This window comes from Hibiscus syriacus, unplaced genomic scaffold, assembly GCF_006381635.1.
Source record: "Hibiscus syriacus cultivar Baekdansim isolate YM2019G1 unplaced genomic scaffold, ASM638163v2 tig00112857_pilon, whole genome shotgun sequence".
NCBI lineage: Eukaryota > Viridiplantae > Streptophyta > Magnoliopsida > Malvales > Malvaceae > Hibiscus > Hibiscus syriacus.
In genome coordinates, this window is record NW_024063412.1 from 910,955 (window position 1) to 935,661 (window position 24,707).

The following is a 24,707-nucleotide window of genomic DNA, read 5'->3' on the forward strand; positions in this document are numbered from 1 at the left end:
AGATCTTGTTGTAAAATAAGTTCATTTATATTCGTTTGTTTTGTTCATTTATGTTCGTTTACATTCATTTATGTACGTTCGTTTACATTCATTTATTGTGTTCATTTATATTCTTTCATTTGTGTTTGTTTATCATTTAAATGAATGATCTGAATGAACATGAACAAGCTACATTCCTTAACTAACGAACATAAACAATAATTTGTTTGTTTGTTTATGTTCGTGTTCGTTCATTTGTTCGGTTAAAGTTAAACGAACGACCATGAACTACCCTCGTTCATGTTTGTTTGGTTCGTTTACAGGCCTACTGCAGAGAATGTTGGTTGATACAACTAGGGATGAGCATGGGACCCCCGAAAAAAATTTCGGAGTGGGGTCGGATTTTTTTAAGTGTGATGTTTAGGTCGGGTTTGGGTTTAGGGTGAAAAATACCCGACTCGGCCCCAAAAAAATATATATTTTTACCTTATATATTTAGGAATAATTACAATAATACTCCTCTATAAATAATTTTTTTCAATTAAGTCACTATTTTTAATGAATAAAAATAATTTTTTATTATTTCGGGTCGAGTTGGGTCGGATCAGATTTCTAAGTTATATATTGGGTCGGATGAACAAAAAACCTGACCCAACCGTACCAATGCCCATCCCTAGATACAGCATGTGACAGAGCCAAAACTTAGTGAGGGTGGACACATGTCCAGCTTAAAATTTAATTTTTTTTATTAATTAATTATTTTATTGATAGTGTCTACCATGAAATCTGAGTTTTATTCATTAGTTACTTATTTTACGGACGATGTTCACCTTGAAATTTTATTTGTACCCATCCCATTTAAAAACTTTTTATTGTTAACTTATGTGTCCATTGTAACACCCTTATACGGCCTCGTATACGAGGTAGAGATGTCACATCAAGCGTATAAAACATATATTGTTTGAAAGTGGGTAATTTTTTGTTTCATTTAAAATCAACATATAAATAAGTAATTGTAATTTAAAACTATAATATAAAGTATTTAAATACTATTCATTTATCACAAAATCAAAAAGAATTCAGACATGTTCGAATCAGAGTATCATAATAAAAATATATACATGCCAACTATGAATATCAAATCATCGAGAAGAGGTCATACTGATTATGGATGCCTGAACGAGTCTTCAAAATGTAGGATGTCTAGCCTAACTCCTTACTCTTTTGGTTCTGCTTTATCTACGTGTAAATCAAATACACACTAAGTTTTTCCATTTAGTGAGGCGACATCATAAATAAATAAAGTGTTTAACAGATGTAATTAAACATACCATAATTTTTTTACAAAAATAAACACATGCAATTTACATCAAACAAATATTCAAATTAAAAATAACATTACAAGAATTTTCATAAAGCATTTGTACTAAATTTATTTTCAAACTAATACTTTTCCATTTCAAACATATTAGTTTCATATTTTATTCAGATGATTACTTTGGCCACTATATTATCATGAGAATATGCGGTACGCGAGTCCGATAACAAGTGAGAGCGCTATATATAGATTTACTGTCAGAACTGAGTCACTTCACCTCGTGTATCACTAAGGCACCCGAGCCAGACCCCGAGCGACTCATATTAGTGCCATATAATGCACATATAAAGCTAGTCATATACACTAAATCACTCCACCTCGTACACTATTAAGGTACGCCAAGTCAGACCACGACTGATCCGCATTGGTGTCATATCAGAAACATATTAAAATTCACTCCACATCATGGCACACCATTATACCACTAACCCTCATTTTCATACAATGGGCTTTGTTCTAAATCAATTGCTAATTTGCATAAAAAAATAATTCAAATAATTTAATAAAAAAACCATTTTTATTAAAAGATCAAAACTTTGGACAGTTCATACACAAAATAATCATATGTTATAAAATAAAACAACTTGATAAAATCTATGTTCAAGTAATAATTTAAAACTCTTTAAAAAAATGATTGAGATTGACTCGTCGCAAGTCTTCATCGTATTATCTATTATAAAATAAAGTTAAGTCGCACTCACATGCAACCTCACTACACTTTGTTATCGTGGTCACTCCAATATCAGTTTTTTTCCTTATCTTTTAGTTCTCTGTGTGCTCGATTTCAATCGTGATCTTTACGAGCGTCGATTAATCCAACATATAAATTCCAAAACAAATTACTACTTTAACTAATATAATAACCCAATTTCGTATAAAAATTCTATCGACCTATGTTCGATAAAATTTCCATCATTCAATCAGAACACAACTTTAACATCACCAAACTAACTTATCAACTTAACCTTTCAATACTTGTAAAATTATCACTAGTTAGTTTCCAAGACCTTTTAAATTGATTCTAAATCTTACACCACTTTTCATTTCAACCCAGCTCCACATTCTAATAAAAATTTCAGCATAGGATTCAATTCCTCGACAATTGCACATTAACCTTTTTAAATTACCAAATCTTGCTAAAAGGTCCTCAACATCTAGCAAAGTTCCAATTTGATCCCAAACATTACTTCAAGCACCTAGAATCATTCCTAAGTTAAATCTAGAATATTAAGAATTTTTTACAAAATTTTCCTTTAATTTCTCCTTGGACCGAAACTTTGCAATATATCCCCCTAATGGCTCCCATTTCGATTCAATCACAATTTAATCCTTAACACATCATTTCTAATCCATTCCAATCAAATTTAAAGCTACACAAATCAAATTCACACAATTACTCACTAATTCCTTCAATGGCCGAATCACTAATCCAATTCATCCAACAATTTTTTCAACTTTCGTACTCAATTATAACTCCACAACACTCTTAAGATCCAAATTTAACCTTAACTCAATCAAAATCAACTTCCCCTTCATCCACCATTCAAGCATGAATCAAAGAATAATTACACCAAATTGTAAAGAAACTAGTGTAGAACAATTTCTTATTTAACACTTTAGTCCCAAAATTCAATAAACTGAATAAAAATGAGAAGAAAAAAACCCACTTACCTATTATGGAGTTTGGCCAGAAGCTGCAGAAGGAAGGAGAGTTTCGTGAGATTTCTTAAAGAAACTCTCCCGCTTTCCTTTAAATTATAATTAAAAATTTAATTTTTATTTATTTTGGGTCAAAAACCAAAATTACCCTTAATGTATTCCCAAAATTACTCTCATGCCACTCCTTCATCTCTATTTTAATATTATTAAATAAATATAAATATCTCATCTCTCAATTTTTCTCTTTGACCATCAATTTTCCAAACATTCATTTTAATCACTAAATTGCACTATTTCATTTTATAGTGCAATTTTCACCGAATTACACCAATCCACTTCAAATTTTACTAATTAAAAATATCCTTATAATTTTTTCTAGCCCAAAACTACTTTCCTTCAAATTTTTATAGACTTCTGATTTGATTCGATTATACGAATATCCTTCCGATATTTGTCCTTTCATAAACTTTTATATAAACTCCAAATCAAAATTCTAAATCCCACTAAAATGATTGTCTTGGGATGAACTACTTATTTATAGATCCAAAATATAACTTTTAAAAATTTACATTTTAGTCTCTGAACTTCTACAACTTACACTTTGGTCTCTAAACTTTCATAATTTACATTTTAATCATTTGTCCAAAATTTGGGATATTACATCATCCTAAAAAATATTTCTAAATATGCTACTAGATTCAACTACCTATGGAATGGAAGAAATGTGGTCCAGACCAGTTGATACATGAGGAAAGTAGGTTTTGTTTGTGAATGTACACTAGGCGTCGGTGCGCTCCGTTAATTACTTGAATTTGACTCGAAAAATTTTAAAAATAATTTGATCATTATCAAGTTAATTTCAGTTTATTGAATTTTAAATCAAATATAAGAATCAAGCTAATTATTTTGTTACATAAACTAGCTTAATTTAAACAAATCAAAAGAGCTTAAACCGATCAATTTTCTATCTCAAAATCAAGCACAAACTTAAAAAGCAAAACTTGGTCGAAGCTTGAGCTAATTAAGCTCCGATTTCTTATGGCAGTGACAAGAAATATAAGGCAAGTCGGTCACATAGAGCATCTTATATTATGCGATGCCATTCCACAGAACATAAATGAAAACAAACCTGAAACACCACAACTCGACAATCAGAAGGCCACGGAAGAGGAAAACTCCGATCGTTGTCGGACGTGAACCATAACACAAATGATGTTTTGTTCCATGAAGATAACACTAGTTACCGGACAAGAACTGGTAACAGCTAGAACATGTCCCCTACACATTTGAACCGCAACCAGAAAAACTATTAGTTAATTTTCATAGCCGGAAGAGGTATTACGTTGCTTGGGATCGATATGGATTTAGAGCTAGCGATGGAAAATTCCGAAGGGATGGCATGATCCAATGTCTGAATCGAATATAATTGATCGATCATCAATTCATTTGCCTGGAGGAAGCCATCAACATCAGATCAATGCGATCCCTTTGGAGCTCTCCACCTGCACTAAGAATAGAGGCTTTTCTGATGGGGTTTTCATTTGTTTCTTTGGTTTATTTTTATAGAGGAAGAACACAAAGTGGGGTTTTAGCTCTTTGCCCACTGTTAATCATCGGCATCACATGCACACGAATTTGGTTGTTGATAGACGGTGGCAACCGGCAAGTTCGGTATGGCTTAGAATACAACCTTTTTGTTTCTTGGGTGATATTTTTATTTATATGTTTGGAGTTTAAAGTATTTTTACGATTATAAACAATAGGGTAAACTACATCAATGGTCACTAATATTTGAGTAAGTTTTCGTTTTCCAATTAAAGTTTTAAAAGTAACAAATTGGTCACTAACGTTATTGATTTGTAACAAAATGGTCACTAATGTTATCGATTTGTAACAAAATGATCACTCCACCTTTATCTCTATTAAATTTATGATACGAAAACGTTAATAAAAAAGTTAATATATAGTTTTACCCCTAAACTATTGCTAAAACATCAAATAAGTCCTTCAACAATGATTTTATACCTAATTTATCCCAAAAGATTTCTAATTTATAGTTTTTTTTAAGCACCCTACCACCACAACTATATTCGAAGCACCTTCCTTACAAAATGGAAACCAAACTGTATAGATAAATGGATTTTTCCATTAAAGAGAAATATACGAGTATTTAAAGCCATATATTCAATTAATTTTAATGTAAAAAATAATGCACCTGACAACCTACAGATCACACAAATTGTAAACTAGCCGATGACAATTTAAGGACCTACAGATGGTGGCGTGTTAAAAAAACTGAAAATTAGGAAGTTTTTGAGATAAATTAGATATAAAATCATTGTTTAATAGCCTATCTGATGTTTCAACAATAGTTTAGGGGTAAAACTAAATATTAATATTTTTATTAATGGTGCCACATCATCAATTCAACAGAGATAACAGTGGAGTGACCATTTTGTTACAAACCAATAACGTTAATGACAATTTTAATGAGAAAAACAAAAATTTACTCAAACATTAGTTACTATCGGTTGCATGTGCACCAAAAAAGCTAACGTGGAAAAGAGAGAGTTAAGTCATGTGAGGGTGAGTTTATAAGGGAGGCGATGTGCTTGCTTTCCAACCCACGAGGGTTTTCCTATTTAAATTATTGGTTGTCCCTTTTTTCCCATATGTATGGGGTAAGGGGGAGGTAAGATAGTAGACTACCCCCAACACCAGGTTGAGAGCAGCTTCCGTAAGAGACCTCTGAATTATGAAATGCCCTCCGTGGGACTCGATCCCACGACCTCAAGGTTAAGAACCTTGTGCTCTACCAACTGAGCTGGATGGTCATTTCTCCTATTTAAATTATTGTAATTAATTAAATTCTTAAGTTATTATATATTCGATTTGTTTTATAGATAAAAAAAGCTTAGAATGAAAAAACTCTAAGGCATCGTTGGACCTATTCTTTTAAAGGGTAAGGTAGACAAATGATCATCGATTATATGATTTTTGTTTTATTACGTCGTTCGACTATTAAAAGTTTCAAAACGATACTCTGATTATAGAGTGTTGTTTTGTTGAGTCTATTGACTATTAAAAGTTATAAAATGATCTCCCGACTATTCATTATGTTCCAAAATCGTCCTTTTCTATTAAGATGTTGGCGGTCATCTGAGTTGGATATTAACATAATGACTGGGACATGATAGTCGTTTGAGATTCTAGGATTATATTTTATCATATAACAGTTAGCAAGTTAACGTTCAACTCAAAATATCATCAATTTTTTAACAGAAAAGGATGACTTTGGAACATAATAAATAGTCAAGTGAACATTTTGTAACTTTTAATAGTCAAGGGACTCAACAAAGCAACACTCTTTAAAGGAATAATATTTTGTAACTTTTAATAGTTGAGTGACTTAATAAAGCGGTACCTTATAATAGTCTGGGACCATTTTTATACTTTACTCTTTTTTAATTACTATCATAATATACATCGATTGAACAGTGATCATAAAAGTAAAGCTTAGTTATAACATGGGTTGGTTTAAGCGGAAAACGAATTGATATCGTTTAACTAAGATCTCGAGTTAGAGTCATTGTGTATATATGTAAAAAAAACCTATATAAAGATTCACCCACCAATATCAAATATACAACACGGGTCGGTCCTGAATAACCAATGCGAGTACTTGAAATCGGGAGGGCAAAAACAAAAGAAAAAAAAAGTAAAGCTAAGTAGTTCTAAATCTAGGCATACAAAACACACTAGGACAGGTAAGGGTGCATTGGCTAAATTTTTCTGAAGTTGAGCACATAGAAATTGCATGTCACATAGGCAGTTAAATCACGACACGTGGTCTAGTTAAAAAGCCAGGCAGACCAAGGGACACGACGAGAAATACGTTGAGGACAGACAAGATAAAAAGATCGAATAAGGTTTTATAATTAATGTGGGTAAGAGTACCAATCAAACAGCTAATGCTGTTGGGGAGAAACTGAGCACCAAGTCCACTTTCAGAAAATGACCTTGTCCCTTTCATTTTTTGCTTTTCTATTTTCTTATTCATTGCATTTTTTATTAATGCAATTCTTCATGGACACGTTCGACCGTCTTTTGGTTGGGCCCGGAATTGGGTTTCGACTTAGATTAAATGAATTGGAGTCGTCACCGACCATTTTAAAATGAATTTAGGGACACCATCTTACCTGATCTGCGTTGTACCAGAAACGTGTCGCGTTCGGGAGTCGTTTACGGTCAAGGAAGGATTAGCACCCTTGAACCGCCCTTTCGGTACCAATTAATTTTCCGGTTGTCTTAGTTGCAAAAAATTTAAAATTAAATTTAAAAATTCAACCCGAATTAATTACCGTTGATTGGTTGAAATTACTACTGAAAAATAAAAAATGTTGGATGATAAATAAAAAATATTGAGTAAAAAATAATTAAAAATAATAATAATAATAAAACAATAGAAATAATAATACTAATTGTCTAACCTAACGAATGAATTAATCAAATAACAAATTGTTTAAATAATTCTAATCAATTTATTAATCAAACATGAAAAATAATTATGTTAATTACTAACCCCGTAAAATAGTTAACACCCTAATTAGCAAAATTAATGTCACAATTACAATTTAATTCGTACCAACGGACATCGAAGTGAACCAATTATGCTGCTAATCAGTGTTTTAATTATAAATCAAAATCATGGTCAATACATGGATGAAATCCTAAAGCAATTACTGGTCGCATTTGTTCCAAGAAAGTCAGACGAAGAAATCAAACTAATAAATTACTTATTACATGCCAAAGTCAAGTTGATAAACCAAAACGAATCTTTAATCAAGCCGATCGCCAATATTGCACGATAACCACGGAAATTAAGCCACACGATTCGAAACCAAATTAAAAGCATTAAAGAAACAACCATGTAATTGAAAGCACAATAAATCTGATCGATATCATCACTCAAACGTCGATTGGAACAAAGATCTTAACTGAATTAATTGAGCGATAAAAGTCACATTCGATCAAGCAAATTAACGTCAAATGGAAAACATTAAACCATCAATTATAAAGACAAATATACAAAGAAAACAGTTTCGTCCTCTTCAAATCTAGAAATTCGCCATCGAACGTTCGCTCGCCCAAGATTTGAAGATTCGTTTGCCGTTTTGATGCTTTGACGTTCTACTTCCCTTGATTCAAGGAGCTCTTTCTCTTCTCTTTTCGTAGGTTCCTTTTCTTCTCCAAGATTTTTTTTCCCCCTTTACAAGGTGTGAAGATGGGTTTAAAGATGTATGAGAGATGATGGTGAGAGTCCAAATTTTATGAGACTCTTGAGGAAGTTGAGTTGTAGTGAGATGGTGGATTTCATGGGATAAGGTTGTTGTTAGTTTAAAAGATATGGTGGTGGAAGAGTCATTCTAGGAGAGAAACTCTTATTAATTTTTTTATGTCTTTTTTTTGAAGAAAAAAAACAAATAATAATAAAAATATATGGACGAAAATTAACACACATTAACCTTTGTTGGTTATCTTCAAAATCACATCAAATTTACCGGTTTGGTTCTCAATCAATTGGGCAAAAAGGTCCATCAAATGCGATAGATGGAAACTTTCCCCCACACATGAATATGCTTTGATATTAAATATATTTCTCTTTTATTGTTCCATCGTTTTCTCCTTTCCAAGCGATGTGGGAATGATCGGATCGTTTTTTACATCTTTATAAAAGATTTTCTAAAGAGATGACTATCCAGCTCAGTTGGTAGAGCACAAGGTTTTTAATCTTGAGGTCGTAAGATCGAGTCTCACGTAAGGCATTTCATAATTCAGAGGTCTTCTACGGAAACTGCTCTCAACCTGATATTGGGGGCAGCCTACTATCTTACCTCCCCCTTACCCCCCCTTACCCCCATCACATATGAGAACAAGGGACATCCATTTATAAAAGCTTTTCTAAAGCTGTGCTGGGATCAACTAATTAATGGTTAATTTGTCCGAGTGGATGTCCAATGAGCCATTGACATACATAAAATTAAGGAGAGTAAGATAGGCTCTAAAGTTATTTATTGAATTTAAGTCATTTGAAACGTGTATTAGACATTATACTTGAGGATATTTCATAAAACATATCCTTTGGAATACCCAATAAAAATAAAATGAAGGACAAAAAAAAAACAATAGAACATATGTTACGTGATCATTTTAAAAGGCAAGATGTGATATTTATAATATTATGCATGAATCAAGTTATATTAGTTATTAAAGGATGATTATTATTTCTAGATATTTTGGGTTCGAACACCAACGACTATAGAGTATTTGAATGTCTTTAAAACAATAGTATCACTTGTAATTACTCTTAGATTAATAAAAAAAAGTAAACTACATCATATACCATCGAATTTCAGGCGTTGTATTGTTTATACAACTGAATTTTTAATTTTACCAATTATAGCATTAATCTTTGATTTTCATTTCAATTCAGCCATGTCAATAGTCGTCAGTCACATCATCATGTCATTAACGATTTAATGGTACAGTTGTATAATTGAAAGGAAAATCAAAATTTAGTACTATAATTGAAAAAAATAAAAGTTCAGTAATATAAATGATACAATTTTTAAAGTTTGGTAGTATCTGATATAGTTTACCCTAAAAACTAACCGATACAAGTGAAGGGTGAAATTTATTTAGGTCAACAAAGAAGAGTCCGAGACGACCACAAATGATAGTTGCTTGCAGCATGCGGCGGAGGTGACGGTGGTGCTGGGGTCAAAGACGCAAAAGAACAACCAAATCCGATATTAGAGGCAACGTGAGGCTCGGCCACCGGCACATGTCCCCTGCAGGATCCGCCGGTGATACACTTACATCGATGTGTTCCCCCGATCCTTTACCTGAGGGGTCTCCCTTCTGAAATGACTATTAAAACTTCATCATTGTTATTATTATTATTATTATCATCATCACATTTCGCATTATAACAAGGATCTGGTTTCATCACTGCTGTGAGAAGGAAGAGAAATCAAGAATAAGTCAGATTGACTAGTCAATGCTGAAATATTTAACGTCAGTTTTCTTGGTCAAATTCAGTTATCAGTCCCTTTAGTATTTATAAGTTATAGATTTAATTTCTTTAATTTGAAATCTGATGTTATTCCATATATTTTGTGTAAGTCATGAATTTTATTTATGTTCCTTAATTTAATAATTTAATCATATTTATTAATGTTTAGGTTCTGAATCCTAGTGGTTTAAAGGGTAAACTACATATTCAGTATCTAAATTATCAGTTTTGATATATTTGGTACCTAAATTTTAAAAAAAAAATTCAAAATCATATGTAACGTTTAATTTTTTATTTCATTTTAGTACTGACCGTTAAAAACTTAACGTGTTTAGTACCTAAACTATCCGTTTTGGTCTATTTTAGTATCTAAACGGGTACTAAGATGAAACAAAAACTAATTTTTTTATCGGCGAGATACTAAAATGAAACAAAAACTAAACTTTAGGTATAGTTTTGAAAAAATTGAAAGTTCAGGTACTAAAATAGACCAAAATTGATAGTTTAGGTACTAAACACATAACTTACCCTAGTTTAAATGGAGTAAGTTAGATTGAGAGCATTGAATCTTAGTATTGTAAATGAAGCAATTAAATTCTTTAAACAATGTTCATAGTTTGAATCTTAGTATTACGAATGATACAAGTCAGATTGGGAGTATCACCATTATCGTGAATTTATACAATATCTTATTTGAATTAGTCGACTATTAAATCAGATATATATATGATTATAAAATAGGTATGGATCAAAAGAATCGGTCTTTGTAGAGATTGAGGAAGATCATAGCTCAATGGTCAATGTATTTGTATGATTGGTGTCGTATGTGTGTAGGTAAGAGTTGTTGAAGTGTTGTAGAAACAAAATGATAAATCCAAAGACTAAACATATAGGATATGCCATTCCTAGCATACCTCACCAAAATATATGGATAAAAGGATACACTACGAGTTTAATACGTAAGCTATATGTTTTGGTTTGTTTTAATGTCTAAACTTTCAAAAGAAAATTTAAAATCACACCTAACATTTAATTTTTGTTTCATTTTAGTACTCACAGTTACAAACTTAACATGTTTAGTACCTGAACTATCAATTTCGGTCCGTTTTATTGCGTAAACTTTCAATTTTTTCAAAACTTAACGTTAAATTTTGAACAGGATACTAAAATGAAACAAAAATAAACTTTAGGTATGGTTGTGAAAAAATTAAAAGTTTAAATACTAAAACGAATCAAAATGAATAGTTTAGGTACTAAATACATAATTTACCCAAAAAAAGGGCCTTGAGTGTGTAATTAGTAAATTAGGTTTAGCTTTTATGAAAATGGGAAGGTGAGTTGACCTAAGAGTGGGAAAAGGGGCTTTGGAAGTAGCGTAAAGAGGAGGAAAAGATCCAAATGCTTATAAAGATGTGCTGTAAAAAGAAGCTTAAGAGCTGTGCCATTGAGCATAATGAAAAATTCATGAAAGCGATCAAAGATGATTTGTCAGGCTCTTTCCTTGTTTATATAAGTAAACGAGGGAGGGAGAAAGAAAGAAGGTTGTGTACGGGAATGTACATAGATAACATAAAATTTTATGTTCCCGGACGAATTTTAATTTAGGATAAACTTAAATTTATAAAATTTATGGGAGTAAAAAAAAATTAAATAGAAATTATATAAAAAAAATTAAAATATAGTAATTTTAAAATTTCAGGAGATAATTGTCCCCACCCGCCCTCTCGATCCATCTCTGGGAATGTCAGTGGACGAATTTATATCTGTTTTATTTTCATCCACTTCATACAGTTATTTTTATATTAACATTATGTATAAGGTATTTTTTTTTTGTTTCCCTCCCGTTTCAAGGCTTCACCTTGATTAATCTGGACTGATCTGGATCGCACACCTGACTTTGTTGAGTGAGTCATTCAACGAAAATTTTTTGTATACACAAATAATCGAACCTAAAACCCTACTTAAACAATATCAGGTTACGTACCACTTGAACTAACCATTGATTATGCAAAGTTTTTTTTTTGAACTTTCATTGAAATTATATTTTAATTTATTAATTAAAACTCTAAATGATAGTAGTTGGGATAATGTCGCCATGATTATTTGAATTAAGTATAATCAATCAATCACCTATAAAGTCATCTTTTATAAAAAAACATTTAAAAATATAATTTTTTAAAAGAAATATGTGTTTAAAAATAAGTGAAATTAATTGAATTCAAAAGTTTTTTATACAAGAGAAAGTGTAGTGTTCTACCAAAACGCTCAAAATTGATATTTTATTAAATTATATGTTTGTTTTAATTTTTAAAGGTCAATGATTTAAATTTAAGTTTAAATTTAATCTATTAAAATAAAATGTGAAGACAATTTTAATAAAAAGTGTGAACTTATTTTACAAGAAGAATATTTAATCGATTTTTATAATTCCTCAATAACAGTGAATGAGAATCGGACCAGAACGACCGATCGAGTTAAAAACCAACGATCCAGCTGATTGAACTGGTGGTGTGACCTAAAATTATGTGAACCGGTAAAAAACCAAATTTCAAGGTAACAACCCCAGTGATTCAACTGGTTAATTTTTTTTAATCTTTTATTTCGATGGTTCAACCGATCAAATCAAAGTTTAATGGTCTGACCAGTTCAACCACCGGTCCGGTTTTTACATCTGTAAGTAGTATACGGGATAATTTGTCGCAAGTAAAGAAAGAATCATCTATCTGAGTGAAACCTGCAAAAGAATTTCAGTGGCGATGACGGTGTTATTTTCACCAAACAAAAGGCCCCGTTAACAAGATCGTGGTGGGTGTAGGGATGGACATGGTCCGGTTATGTCGGGTTTCTGGTCAACCCAATCCGACACTAAATTATACACATCCACCCGACCCAAAAATTATACACCCGAACCCGACCCGTCCTTTTGAGATAAAATCGAAACTCAATCCAATCCGAAATAATATATTTATAAAAAATACTTTTATTTAATAAAAAATGAGGATTTAATTGAAACACACACATATATAGGAGTTTTATTGCAATTATCCCTAAATTTATAAGGTAACATTATAATTTTTTTTGGTCGGCTCGAATATTTTTTACCCTAAACTCAAATCCAACCCAATCGATCTCCGGTTTTTTTTATTATAAAAAATCTGGTAGATAGAGTCGGACGTATCGAATCAGAACCCGTGAGATTCGAGTTCCGTTCCCATCGCTAGAAGGTGTAGGGAGACATTACCTGTTGTGAGGGTATAAGGTTGTGGCATATGGTCTGTAATGACATTTTCAAGGTTTTTTACACGTGAGAGTAAGTATCGGATATGCTTTCGGCGCTTTATTCATTCTAGGGATGGGCATGGATCAGATTGGGTCGGTTGTCGGGTGGAGGACTCTTTATTTTCGAGTCGGGTCAGGTGGACCAAAAACCCAACTCAACCCAACCCATGCCCATCCCTAGAATCAACAGAAAACCATGACTCACTTTGACAATGAACAAAGCATGAATTTATAAACATTCCTCCTCTTCCTGAATTTCTGTAGAATGAATAAAGCGCCGAAAGCATATCTCGCCTCAAACCTTGCAATACATTAATCTGGGTTGAATTGCATGTTGCCGGATTAAGCTTGCAACGATTCCAGTGCCCGTGCAGATCGGTCAAAGGTGGAACCAAACTATGATGAAACTGTTGGGGAAGAAACTCAGTGATCAACACTGATTATATCTACAAATGCTAGAACATTGACTCGACGGGGTATAGTGTCGAGTTCATATTAAACAAAAAGAGCAAAGAAATGTACCTGGTATACATCATAAGCTGAGTTCAAGATAAAATAGGGCGTTGTGATATACTTCAATGCATACTGGGGAAAGAAACACTGCAGAAAGGGAAGTTAAATACCTTGCGCTGCAAGCAAAAAGCATAATCATTCTTTTATTGATAAGAGCATCGCAGAGTTCATACCAGCTTTGGATGGTCGATCGATGTCGTGCAATTTGGATTTAGATTTTTCTCTATCCCGTCATGTACATTTGGTTGGGTGAATAGTTTCAGGACTAAAACAGGGTTTGGATGGGTACATTACATGATAAATCACACTCATAGTTCATACCTGCCTTATAAATCACTAGAGATGTGGATATAAAAGCAGGCCAAAATTTAAGCCAGTGATAAAAATAAGTACCTGTAAAGTGATTAGATCAAGATAGAAGGACCTCGTGGTAAAATTCAAACTTATGTCTCGTCTGCAAAATGAAGATCGAAAGATGTTACCCTCCGGAAAGAGAAGCTTGTCTGCTGCAGAGACATGTAATGGAACTTAAACATCCAGGAGAAAGTATATTCAAGGTGTAGGTCCTTAAATGGTCATTTCAGTTTCAAGCTCGAGAAGTTTATTCTGGTTTGCAAATTACACTTGCAGTCTTGCACTTGGGATCTCAGCGGTCTGAACTTGTCAACCAACCATTTGTTATTTGCAATTCATGCATTTGTAGAGAGAAGCACTCCAATAATATGCATGTGACATTTTGAGAATAACATCGTAGCGTTGTTTATCAGTTCCACATTACTTTGCTGGCTGTTGTCAACCCTTTTTTCCCTCCCCAATCGTTAGTGTTTCTGACTTTTTCTTTTCTTTTCTTGGGTTCTTGTAGACTATTCCTGCAATGCTGCTAGAATTGGTCCTCTGTTTTGATCATCGAAAGAGTACGGAAACGGTAAATCTTTTAGATTAACATTCCTCTATGGGGCACAAATATATATGGTATGCCCTTCCTGGGTATGCTGTTGGACTAATAAGTGCACTTGCTGCTGGCATTTTGACTCACTCACCTCAACCTGCTCTCCTTTATCTGGTATTTTGTCATTACAGCTTATTTACACTTGTTGACATTCTATATTTAGCATGGGATTTTGCGAACATGTTGTACTTGTCCTGATCATTTCTGTTATCCCTGTTTACTCGATAGAAATCCGACAAGGCTTTATTAAAGTTGTTATTGAATGTTATTGTCTGTTGCACCTCCACATCGTCTTTGACTTGCATTTTTACGTGTGGGTACCTTCAACGCTGGGACCTGTAATTTTCATGTCGTGGTTAAGGAAGGAGCTACTTGAATTATGGGAAGGAACCATGCCAAATCTCAATGACAAGGCTAGGCAGATAGAAGCGTGAGCCATTTCGTCCTGTGGCGCATCCCAGATAGGTTGCGTCTCGTAGGGGTACGCAGAACCGTTTGGTTGTATATTCCTTTGATGTTCTGCCATTGAGAAGTAGAGTAATATGTCAACAATTCAATGTTTTACTTTATGAAATCCAACTTTGCCAATGATACATCTCCCTAATGAAAGCCAGAAAACAAACTTGGTGAGGCTAGTGCTTGAACAATAAGAAGGTTGCAAAATCAACAATTTGCTCTAAAATGCTTTCTGGCCTTCCATTTTTGCCTCACTATTGACGGCAAAATATACCCCCACACGAAAACTAACATGCCTCGCATGAATCGAGTGATTCAGTGGTAAAAAAACTGTTGTTATTCTTTTGAGGTCTCGAGTTCGAACATCAGAAATATCACGGGTGTAAACATTTAATATCAAATGATTGAGAGTATTTTTTAAACAAATATTATCTTATACTTAACTCAGATTAATCAATACTTAAATAAAAAAACTACATAAATCTAAATAAAAGTTAATTGGAAGGGTGACGTCAAATTCAGTCTTAAGAAGGAAAAAAGTCGTAAATGAAAAAGAGAAATTAATCAAACAAAATAAAAACATATATACAAAACATATACACAAAGGAAGGAGAGAGATTTAAAACGGCACCGTTCCAACGACCTTGGGGATTCAGGCTCCAGCGCTTCACTGAAACGTTTTGTTTTTTTTGGAACCATAGCAATCATTTTTGTTTCTTTTGTACTCCGACGCCTGCACTTAAGGAATATGGTCGCACAAACCAAACTTAGTCGGGATGTTTCTGCAGACATCATCTCAAAGACTCTAGAACGTGGTGGAAATGTTCTACTACCTGTAATACTGCTGCACGTGTCTTCAATGGCAGAGATACAACTTGGTGAGAGTAGGCACATATCTTAAAATTCGAGTTTCCTTTAATTTATCATTTATTTTATTAATGGTACGAAAATTTATGTGTCTATCATAAAATTTGAGTTTTCTTTTTATTGATGTTCACCTTAAAATTTTATTTGCATGCACATCATTTAAAAATTTTATGTTATCCATCCTCAATGGATCCATCACTTGACTCTTGTTTCTTTTTAAGGTTGTACTAGAATCGATGGCGAGGTTGGGAGCAGGTTGTTTTTCTCATGATATCTTTGCCAAATGGATCTCATTATATTTACCGAAAGGTGCCAGGTGAGTTCTTTATCATGTGAGGCTTTGAATTCATGCAGATTTTAGATGTCGATGAGCATCTACTTTGTGGTCAATAGAGGTTCACTTAGTCGATGACCAAAGGTTTTAAGCTCTTTGTCATTCAACTTGAGTTTCATGATTATTGTCGAGTGCTGCCCCAATATTTGACAATACTTATGACTGGGATGTTTTTGTCGAGGTCATAAGATTATGTAATGAAGGATGAAGATATGGACCAAGCAGCTATGGGTACAATTATCTGATGATCAATGTGCTCTTTACAACTTAAACTTATCTTGTGATCATGAAAACCATCTTCGAGTTAGATTCGATCTCCGCCACTTTGTCTAACATTTCTGCGACATCAGTTGGGTGACTTCGAAATAGTTTGGGTATATGCTTAAGTAGGGAAGACGAAAAGTGACTTTCTCTCTACTACCCTTTACACGTCCACATAAATCTGAGGTACTAGGTGACCTAAAAATGTACATTTTACGTAGTTGTGGCTTTTACACAATTTAATCATCACCTTCACATGTTAACAATCTACCATACGTGAATCCACTTGAGGTCAAGTATTGAAGGTGTGAATAAAACGAAATAATGATGACATTAACAAGGGTGGACAGAGTGTAGGTTTTTCAGATAATACATGCATGAGTGAGAAATCGATCGAATCGATGTAGAAAAATTAAAAATAAACTAAATTTATTTTCGTTTTTCTAAATAAAAATCAAATCAATTCAAAAGAAAAATCGAAATCAACCGATCAATTTGAATCAACGAATCTAATGTAGAAACTTTTAAGTCACCACTTTTTCCAATTTCTCATATCTAACTGGAATCAATAAGTTCTCAAAATAAACTTTTGTCTCAAACAACAACAAAAACGAAACATAGGCTAAACAATGTAGCTGCTCCTAAACGAGAACAGAGTAAAACCAAGAAAACAAAGGTTTATTTCTTCTTTTCTGCACCTCCACCATGGGCCCTGCAGGGGACATCACACGAGCACCAATATTTATTACCATTTTCAGATGGCAAAGGCTCCCTCGAAACATAAGAAGAAAACATATACTTGCTTGCCAGATAGAGATATTACCTCATCTTGCGGAGAACGCTGGACATCTCTTCACGCTTCTTCTTTGCCCTTTTGTGAGTTCCCAACTTCCTCTTAGCTACCTTTAGAGCTCGCTTGTCCTTGCCAACTTTCAGAAGCTCAGTGATCCTCTTCTCATATGGTGCAAAACCAGCAACTTCTCTGATCAAGCTCCTTACGAAATGGACTCTCTTGCTTGTTTTCTGAATAAAATAAAGTAATCGGGACCGACTTCTAGGCCGAAACAAGTCTTCGAAAAGATAGACACAGAATAAAAACAGATCTAACACCGCTATTTTCCTATGTTGCTCCTACTATTTTAATGTACTCACGTCCATGCATATCCGAACATGAACACGGAATTGTAACCCGCCAAAAACATGTCAAGCACATTACCATAACTAAAACTCATGCCCTAATCTGAGCCATTTATCTTTTTCACCTAAGCAAGTTCCACTTTCTCTTATGATAGAAGACATGCACAATTACAAATAATCTACATAAATGAGAATAGATGTACTTACTCCTTTCCGAATCGAGGGGCGAGGAGCCAACTCCTTCTTGGTCACAACATGACCCTTGTTCAATCCTACAAAGAGGCCAGTATTTGGCTGCTTGGTAGCCATGCCTGTTTCAGAAACAACAAAACAACTATATAATACTAACAAAAAAAAAACAATACATTCAATCAACATTTCAATAATCTTTCATATTCGAATTACAAACAGAAGTCGATAAATCATTTTAAAATAGGAATTAAACCCTTCATTAATTATACTTTCCTCCATAAACAGCTCAAATTCCACAAAATATATTTGCAGCACCAATTAACAAAAACAAAATACAGCTGCATATTAATCTCCAAATACCTCAATACCAAGATCTACATTTAGATAAAATCGCATGGGAAAATGGGCTTCAAAACTAACTCTAGCACATAAAGCATCAGCTAAAACAAACCCACCAATCAACGCAGAGCAGATAATGAACACGTCACACGCAATTTCTGGGTTTTCAGCTTACAGTCTCGCTTCCCAGAAAATCGAAAAGAGCTAAATTCTCTGTAAAACAGATACTAAAGAAGATAGTGAAGATGTACCTGTGGAGACGGGATAAATTAGGCGGAGTTCAAAGAAAATAGGGTTTCGGGTTGGTGATATAACAATTATATTGAGCTCTAACCCTAGGTTTTTAGGGTTTGTAACATGGGTTATGGGCTGAGAAGCCGAGAAATAAAGAACGTGCAGAGAAAAATAATGGCTCTAGGATTGACCCAACCTAAAATCTCTTAGAGCCCAGTTACTTTTAGACGATCTAGCTTTTAGGGTTTAAATATGTTAGGGTGTTTGAGCTATGTTAAAACTTAAAATTTAGTCCATATATACTAATTTTTTGACATTGAATCCTGTAATATTTTTTATTCAAGTTAACGTTGACACGGTAGTAGAGATGATCATGAATTGAGTCGATTTAAACTTGATTTGAGTATAACACTTCATCTAACGTTCGACTCGACCCAGGATCAGGAAAGTCCAACCCAATTCGAAATTTGATCCGATTTATGAAATAAAAATCTACACTCAACCTGATATAATATTTTTTATTTTATTAGGTGAAATTAGGATATAATTAAAAATATATAGATACAATAGTATTATAGTAATTATCTCCAAATATATAAAAAATTAATTATATTAATTATTCATGGTTTGAATATTCTTCACCCCAAGACTTGAACCTTACCTGATCTTGTAACTCAAAAAACTGGCTTAATCTGAACTTAATTTTAAAAATAATCTTATAAGGTTGGATTAGATATAAACTCGTCGAATTCAAATTAAATGTCGTTCCCTACATCATAAGAGGCAGTGCATTTTTTTTATTTATATAGTTAAGATTTTATTAATTTGACTCACAATTTTAAAAAAAAAATCAATAACTAAACATTTCAATTTTTTTATCATCTACGATTATAACCTTTTTAATAATCAACTCGTGAGAATCGAGTTGGGAGTTGAATCAAGCCGCAAAGTGCTAAAGAAATTACAAACGAATTATAGTTGGTATGATCTATAAGCTTAGATGTTTGTTTTATGTCAATCTTTGTTTGCTCGGATTTCTTTTAGGGTAAATTACACATTTAGTACTTAAACTATTAGTTTTAATCCGTTTTGGTATTTAAACTTTCAATTATTTCAAAATCATACCTAAAGTTTAGTTTTCATTTAATTTTAGTACCCGCCATTAAAAACTTAACGTGTTTAGTATCTAAACTATCAGTTTTAGTTCGTTTTAGTACCTAAACTTTTAATTTTTTTTTCAAAACAAAGAAGTTAAATTTTGAACGAGAGTACTAAAATGAATCGAAAACTAAAAGTTTTTAACAGTGGGGTACTAAAATGAAACGAAAACTAAACTTTAGGTATAATTTTGAAAAAACTGAAAGTTTAGGCACTAAAATGAATTAAAATTGATAATGTAGGTACTAAACATATAATTCACCCTTCATTTTAATTGGTTGCTTTCAAGGGATAGATTACTGAAGAAACTATATCCACAGAGAGAGAGTGTGATAGCCTTCAATAGGCAACTTGAAGTTGCCAAGTGGTATAATTTGCAACTTGAAACTGTTCTCCTTTATACCATAATGGTCCGACATGAAGTTTGATGTTTGTATTTTATTCAAAATCTTATCTTTCTTTTTGATTTTTTAATTTTGAAGGCCTTGGTGAATATAAGTATGGTTTACAAGAGACAAAAAGCAACAATTGACATATTTAAGGCAAGATAAGGTAACACTTAACAGCATGGTTTATATGGTACATCTACAATTACCTGGTGTTATGAAAGCAAGGCCTGCATTTCTGGTAGCATGCGTTTAACATTCTTAGTTCTACTATTTGTATTGTTAGTGATATTCATTTTCAGGACTTGCCATGGCCAACAACGGTGCCTCAGCTTACGTTGGCTCCTCTCTCTGCCCTCTGCTTCTTCTAATTGTTTCGTTAACTCCTCGATCAGCTCTCGAAGCCCTGCAGCTCTGCTGTCGGCTAGCTGCAGAGACAGCTCTGCAGCTGCCTGTGCGGCTATAGCAGCGGCTGCGAGTTCTTCTTTCAGCTTTAATTTGCCATTGGATATTTCCAGTGCTGCCTTTGTTTTGTCCAACTCTTGCTTCAAAATGACAACCTGATCAAACATCAACGCTGCTGGATTTTATCTCAACAACTCCAATTAAATTCTATCCAAGATACAAATAATGATTATCTATGCTACTACGACTACTTTTGCTTGAAGCACATGTATTTGACGTTTGTGTCATCCGAGGACATGATCCTCCGTATTCATAGAAAACTTTAAATATTCCTATCCGACACACGCATCCGAGATCGAGTAATGTAAAAGATAAAATAGTATTCGTATTCATTTTCAGACACACAAGTTTGATTTTTCATATCGACAGAATAGAACTACGTACCAGTTTGTCACGCTCTTTAACCTCTTTTTCTCCAGCTTCTACTTCCAACTCACAAGCTTCCCTCCATCTAGCAACATCTGCTTCAGTTTCTTTTATTTCCATCAATAGTTCCTGGACCTTATAAAGTTGAAATTTCAATAAAATAATAAAGGAACTAAGAACAGAGAAAGGGTGAATGAGGTTAGGAATGAAAAGAACATAACATGTCCAAGGGTTGCAGAAAAAAAAAGACAGATGCTAACTTTTTGAGCTAAAACCATCTCCCTGTCTTCCAATTCCTTAATGTACGGTGTGTTTTCTTCAATTTTTTGAACTTGTTTCTCTGTAAGACTCTGCAGTCGCTCGTTATCGGACCTAGATTAGCAACGACACAAATAGTCGATAACAACAAATCTTTTAGCAGGAATAAGAATTGAGCATTTAAGGACAGGAGAGCATAGATTCATAATCTTTTCATCTTCCAAAAGAGGCACATTGATAGAGCTTTTACCTATACGATATCGTTGAAGTTATAAACTACTATCAAAGGATGTCTACATTGTCATCAAAAGCAAAATATTACATAGAGAAGTGCAATCACCGGGAGTTCCGATACGACTATGTCTCCTATATATGCTCAATTAAGTTTTCTCGTGTATGTAAAGGATCATATTCTCATACTCATTGGAATATTTATCAGACGCAAGTTCGAATAACATAAGAAATAGCAGCAAACATTAATGAAATACCTAGATTCCTCCAAAGATCGTCGTAATTGAGAATTTTCAACTCTTAACTTCTTCATTATCTTCTCCACCATAGAGGCCTGTCGAAGATAGAAGTTAGACATTTTGCTCGTTGCAAATTGATCAATGTATAGTACAGACGCATACCAGCTAGCTAGAATTACCAACTATCACTCATTCTTAGCGAACGGTATGTGTCATACCAGATTTAAGCTTGAACATATATGAAAACTAAGCTTTCAAGCCACAAAAAGAACAAGTTAAGGGATCTTAACCAATATGAATTTTGGGTTCAATTGAACGGAAAAATTGAAGCATCCATGTCAAGCTAATATGCCAATGCAAACACAGATGAAGCGAGTGAACTAGAACATACCAGGCTAACAACCTCCTCTTCACATTCGCTATTATCCGATTTACTCCCAGCAGCAGAAGTACTACTGGCCCTGGAACTCTCGATGGCTTGCTCATTGCTTCCGCTTCCCATCATAAACCCGAACCCAACTCTCTGCAGCCCCCGCTCTGCAATATGTAACAATGGCACCCTCTTTTGCTCATTGTTCCCTTTCAACTTATTCAAGTTCTTCTCCACTGCCTCTTTCTCCACCAAAGCGATCCTCAACAAGCTATTGATGTCACGGTTCTCCTCCGTTAAACTCACAAGGCTTCTCTCCAATTCCATCTTCTCCTTCTTTCTTGCTTCCTTGAACTCGTTTGCTTTCGAGTTAGCTTCGCTCGCAAGTTTTAAAACCGTGGTAATTTCTCTCCAAAAAATCCCCAGTTCTTTGTGTTCTAATTCTGTTTTCTCGCTCTCACTATCGACATTCTCCATCAACGCCTTTTCATCATTCAAATTTTCGATGAGTTTGACCAAATTTTCCTTCACTGACCGGATCGAATCCAAGCTTTTCTCAAAAACTTCATTTCTAACATCAGTTTTGGATTCAAGCTCTTCGATTTTCCCTCTAGAAATTTCAAGTTGTTTCTCGAGTTCTAGCTTCGATCTCGATTGCTCGTCGATCTTTCTAGCGAAATCTTCTTCGTTTTCTCTCAGAACGACTTCAAATTCCTCGATTTGGTGGCCAAGAAAGTCTCGCTCGAGTGACAAGCCGTGGACTTTCTCCGTTAAAGTAGCGGCGTTAGCCATTGCTTCGCCTCTTTGTTGCTGGAGGAGACGCATATTCTCCTCCAAGGATGAATATTTGGATCGGATAGATTCGAATTGGACGAGAAGATCATGATCGCAGATTGATGACGACACGGCGGAAGAATCGCGATCGTTGTTCGAGATTTCTGATGAAGGATCTGCGGCGATTTCCATGGTCCATAGACAGAAGAAAATGATTTAGGGATTGTGGTGAGTAAGGGAGATGGAGTAGGCATGGAGGGATGAGAGTGGATTTTGAAGCTACCAGTCAAACGGACACTAGAAAGAAGGTCAGGTGGGCGAGAGGAATGCATGGATAACTAGTTTTGGCGGGGATTAGTTAAAATGTCACTGTGTTATTAACTTCCGGTTAAATCCATATTTAGCCCCCAAAGTTGGTTTTTTTATCTATTTGGTCCCTAAATAAAGTTTTTTTATTAGCTTGACTCTTGAAATTGCAAAACATAATCAATGCTAATCATCATTGTCCATTTTTATATTTGTAATATATAAAATATAAAATTCATTATATCATATTAAAGGTTATATGCATAACATTTTTGTAATTCACAGTAAAAAAAATCCTAAAATAACTTTTTACTCTTTGACGTTAAAAAATCTTTAAAAGATCTAAATTTTGAGAAGCGGTAATTCTAATGATACGACCTTTGATAGGTCTGCATAATCCACCAGAGCTAAATTCTCCGTCACCTAATCATATCCACTTAGATTGCTAGCCTTCTAGTAGTTGTTATATCATTACGGCTGACAAGCACACTAATATGTCCCTATATAATCTCTCGAGCCTGACCGAAAGACAAGATACATCCTTAATGAAATCACTTCATTTTAACTTTTCTTTGCTCTACCTCTTTATGAAGACACAATTCTTTGATACCGGTCAACAATTGATCTATCATCAATTGTAATTTTTCGTTCAAAACGGAAGGAATGAACCTTCAATAACCGTTATAATCTTTTTGATTCTATCAATAAAATCATTCTTTAAATCCCATTTTTTATTTCATACAAATAATATAAATTTAAATATATAAAATATTAATAAATAATTCTCATAAAATTAATCATAATCTTAGTAAAATATAATTTAAATTGAATTATTGATTAATTAAAATATGAAAAATAACAATAATTCCATCATAACCAAAACAAACTTTAATCGAAACAGATTCTTCAAGATGAAAATGGAAAGCAATATGAAAGTGCAGACGACAATGCTAAAGCATTCCAAAAGTTTATTTTTTTACAAAAACGATTGAAAATCAATATTTTAATTAGTTTTTACGTTAGAGACGATTCATTTTTTATAAAATTAGGACTCAACTTTAACTATTTTTTAAAATATGATAATTAAATGTAATTAAACAATAATAATGACTAACATGATAAATTGTATAAAACTTAAGGGGTACATTTATCATTATGCCAATAACATAATGGAGGGCCGTGATTAGACAAAAGTACTGTTTTCTATGATCTTATCAGTTTCAAGCCAGTGAAAGTGATAAAAGCAGAGTGGAGAGCCATGGGATGTCACACTTTACCATCGTTCGAAAGATTCAAGTGTACATTCGAAACATGCCACAACAGCTTGCTGCTTGCTGCATGTGTCGTTATAAGTTGTATAAAAATAGACTCAATTAACTTAAATTTAAAATTTTCAAAAAATAAAATCAAATAACATTTAAATAATAAAATATAATTCATCGACTTATCTAATTCAAAAATATTTAACTTGATTCAATCGAATATCCGCCCTTAATTTTTTT

The 24,707-nt window shown here is 33.5% G+C and overlaps 2 protein-coding genes and 1 long non-coding RNA gene across 4 annotated transcripts; all 3 read right to left on the bottom strand.

Annotated features, from left to right (window-relative positions):
• Window positions 1–13,573: 13,573 nt before the first annotated feature.
• Window positions 13,574–14,115, bottom strand: LOC120184066. The gene is made up of 3 exons (XR_005521984.1): window positions 14,057–14,115; window positions 13,893–13,970; window positions 13,574–13,777 (listed from the first exon to the last, which is right to left on the bottom strand). It is a non-coding gene; the product is annotated as an uncharacterized LOC120184066 (long non-coding RNA).
• A 3,201-nt stretch (window positions 14,116–17,316) lies between these two features.
• Window positions 17,317–18,751, bottom strand: LOC120184033 (60S ribosomal protein L36-2-like). Of its 2 annotated transcripts, none has more exons than XM_039188605.1 (4): window positions 18,670–18,751; window positions 18,095–18,198; window positions 17,574–17,773; window positions 17,317–17,462 (listed from the first exon to the last, which is right to left on the bottom strand). In XM_039188605.1, the coding sequence occupies exons 2-4, from the start codon at window positions 18,194–18,196 to the stop codon at window positions 17,429–17,431; spliced, it is 336 nt and encodes a 111-aa protein (XP_039044536.1). In that variant the 5' UTR covers window positions 18,197–18,198; window positions 18,670–18,751; the 3' UTR covers window positions 17,317–17,428. The 2 variants fall into 2 exon arrangements, with proteins under 2 accessions (XP_039044536.1, XP_039044537.1); XM_039188606.1 differs by having other exon boundaries at window positions 18,095–18,201; window positions 18,670–18,729.
• A 1,593-nt stretch (window positions 18,752–20,344) lies between these two features.
• Window positions 20,345–23,150, bottom strand: LOC120184043 (uncharacterized protein At3g49055-like). Its single transcript, XM_039188615.1, has 5 exons — window positions 22,147–23,150; window positions 21,774–21,850; window positions 21,288–21,399; window positions 21,046–21,162; window positions 20,345–20,756 (listed from the first exon to the last, which is right to left on the bottom strand). The coding sequence occupies exons 1-5, from the start codon at window positions 23,089–23,091 to the stop codon at window positions 20,412–20,414; spliced, it is 1,596 nt and encodes a 531-aa protein (XP_039044546.1). The 5' UTR covers window positions 23,092–23,150; the 3' UTR covers window positions 20,345–20,411.
• Between the last annotated feature and the right edge of the window lie 1,557 nt (window positions 23,151–24,707).

Excerpts from the sequence above, each read along its gene's own strand:
- LOC120184033 (XM_039188605.1), bottom strand. The coding sequence starts at position 18,196 with ATGGCTACCAAGCAGCCAAATACTGGCCTCTTTGTAGGATTGAACAAG. Across the intron at positions 17,774-18,094 it reads GCCCCTCGATTCGGAAAGGA|AAAACAAGCAAGAGAGTCCA; the intron begins GTAAGTACATCT and ends TATTTTATTCAG. Across the intron at positions 17,463-17,573 it reads AGCGTTCTCCGCAAGATGAG|GGCCCATGGTGGAGGTGCAG; the intron begins GTAATATCTCTA and ends TGTCCCCTGCAG.
- LOC120184043 (XM_039188615.1), bottom strand. The coding sequence starts at position 23,091 with ATGGAAATCGCCGCAGATCCTTCATCAGAAATCTCGAACAACGATCGC. Across the intron at positions 21,163-21,287 it reads AGATGGTTTTAGCTCAAAAA|GTCCAGGAACTATTGATGGA; the intron begins GTTAGCATCTGT and ends CAACTTTATAAG. Across the intron at positions 20,757-21,045 it reads TTAAAGAGCGTGACAAACTG|GTTGTCATTTTGAAGCAAGA; the intron begins GTACGTAGTTCT and ends ATGTTTGATCAG.